The sequence below is a fragment of the Nicotiana sylvestris genome, chromosome 7 (assembly GCF_000393655.2).
Source record: "Nicotiana sylvestris chromosome 7, ASM39365v2, whole genome shotgun sequence".
Taxonomy (NCBI): Eukaryota; Viridiplantae; Streptophyta; class Magnoliopsida; order Solanales; family Solanaceae; genus Nicotiana; species Nicotiana sylvestris.
Window position 1 is genome coordinate 75,912,086 of NC_091063.1, and position 2,480 is coordinate 75,914,565.

At 35.0% G+C, this 2,480-nt stretch overlaps 1 protein-coding gene across 1 annotated transcript; it reads left to right on the plus strand.

Annotated features, from left to right (window-relative positions):
* Window positions 1-1,151: 1,151 nt before the first annotated feature.
* LOC104239857 (2S seed storage albumin protein-like) lies at window positions 1,152-2,248 on the plus strand. The gene is made up of 2 exons (XM_009794584.2): window positions 1,152-1,315; window positions 1,984-2,248. Exons 1-2 carry the CDS (start codon window positions 1,152-1,154, stop codon window positions 2,246-2,248), a joined length of 429 nt encoding a protein of 142 aa, XP_009792886.1.
* The last annotated feature ends 232 nt before the right edge of the window (window positions 2,249-2,480 follow it).

A 2,480-nucleotide genomic window follows, 5' to 3' on the forward strand; every position in this document is an offset into this window, starting at 1 on the left:
GACTATTTGTATTGGTAGTGAAAAAGCGTTACACGTGGAATATTGGAATACTGACATAGTATGATGCATGGAACAATGATATAACGACAAGTGACATTCTCAATTGACAGAATTAATTGAGAAAAGAAGGCACGAGGAGAAACAACTACGAGATGGTACGACAAAGAGAACCGGGCCTAATAGTTGACAAAGAATAGATGGGGGAGGAATGAATGAAGAACAAAAAGAAGGGAATGTATATGAACCAAAAGCAATTAAGGAAGGAGAATCAAAATAGTTATATGATATTTATAGCAATAAATACGCCAGTTATGTATATCCGAGATAATGGGAAATTAATATCATTAATGCCCATAATAAACCTAAATTATGTGGGGAAAACAGCTACAATTGTATATTTCTATATAAGGGCGCAAAATTTTATTTGTAGAGACAGATCAAAAGTACTATTGAAATATATTCTTTACTTTACTGCCTTCTTGAAATTCTCTACCTTGACTTTGCAATTCGTCTATCAATTATTTCCTTAGTTATTCTTATTATTTTCCTTTAATATCATTGGGAAAGTGAAGTAAAACTTGGTTATCAGTAACCTATTTTCTTCTAAATTTAGATTTTGACCAAGAAACATATTTTTGGTTAAACACTTATGCCAACTTAAAATAATTCTACAAAGACATTTTGTATCTTATGTTCTGATTTATGGAGTATTTTTTTTTTTACTGATATGTGAAATTAAATGATATTTGTAATAGACTACAGAATCAATTTTGAGTCTCAATTTTATATTTTGGAACATTAGTTTACAAAAACTTCGACAAGATGGACAAATCTGCAAAAGCACTGCTAGATGTGATCATATATGGACGGAACCTCGTAAACTAATCAAAAGATAGCTGCATTTTGAATCCGAACAAATTAAAGAGCTTTCTGGCAGCACTTGCATGTAAAATTGACGTGGGAGGTTAAAGCCAGCCACGTTTACCCTTCTGTTAACTTTCTTCATCTACCTTAGCAGTGATACAACACGTACTTTCCATGCAAAGCATCGAATCTGCTATAAATTTACCCTTAAAATCGAATTCACAATCACAACATTTCACCTCTCCCTAGATACTATATTCAAAATAAACACACTTAGCTTGATCACCATGGCAAAACTTTCACTTGCTGCAGCTCTTCTCTTGTGCTTGTTAGCCGTTGCAAGTGCCAACACTTTCACCGACACTACCATTGTGACGGAGGACGATACCGACAATCAGGGGTCACAAAGGTGCCAAGAGCAGATTCAGAGGCAGAGGCTGAACCACTGCAGGTAATAGGAGACACCCTTTCGATTAATTATTTGGTGTCGTTCTGTATATATAGCTTCACGAATTCTTATATGTGTGTGAATATATTTTCTAAACAAAATTTTATTTTATCCCATTTTACGTGATGTGGTTAGCCGTAATGCCCGGTTGTGAATTTCGCACAAATTCTTTATAATTTTTGAAGAAAAATTTACGTATTAGAAAATTACGATAAAAAGTAGTACAACATAATTAATTAATAATAGTTCAAAAGTTTGAAAATAGTTTGAGAAAATTGCAGTAATTTCTCTTTGACCATACAAAATGGACTGATATTGTTTCAACATAGTAGTGCATAAAGTATTTATAAATTTGAGACATAAAAGGAGATCCTTTAAACTGAGAGAAAAATTATATTATATATCGTATAGGTTAAGATGTTGCATACATCATCACTAGGAGCAAGGATTAGATAAAAAGGTTCTAGGTTCGTCTGATCCATAATTAATGATCAAGCTCCGCCCATGTACATCACTAATTGCAGGATCTACATTTAAAATCAACATAGACTCAAATTTACTTACAAGTTTAACACAAAACCTTCGTGTAAGATTTTGAGTATACACTAACTATACACGCTGTACCACTTGCGTGAAATTTTTATCCTAAAACTTTATCTCACCGTTTGCAGGATGTACCTATCAAGAAGCCGCCAATATTACGGCGACGAGCTGAGCATGGTGACAGATGATGAAGAGAGCAACCAAGGACAGCAGCATCTCCAACAATGCTGCCAGGAATTGAGGAACATGGACACTCAATGCCGCTGCGAGGCACTTAGGAGAATGGTGATACAGCAGCGTGGCGGCCGCGGCCAAGAGGCAGAGCGCATGTCAGAGAGAGCTCGTTACCTCCCCCGCATGTGCAACATCCAGCCTACTCAGTGCCGCTTCTAATTAAGCTGAATAAGAATGGCGTTTAGTTTACTAGTACTATAATAAACACACCATCGTGTGTCCAGAGAATATTTGCAGTGTCTTTGGTTTTACTCTTATGAGAAGTTAAATATATGTAAAGGCTATGAAGTGAACTCGTTTTGTATGAATAAATCTCTTGATCACCTTGATCTTTTAGAGTATTATATATAACGAGATTAGCCAAAAAATATTAAGCTAATTATAGATCTAG

Bases quoted from the DNA above. Each gene is read 5' to 3' on its own strand.
- LOC104239857 (XM_009794584.2), top strand. From the start codon at position 1,152: ATGGCAAAACTTTCACTTGCTGCAGCTCTTCTCTTGTGCTTGTTAGCC. The intron at 1,316-1,983 runs GTAATAGGAGAC...CACCGTTTGCAG, and splicing joins CAGAGGCTGAACCACTGCAG to GATGTACCTATCAAGAAGCC.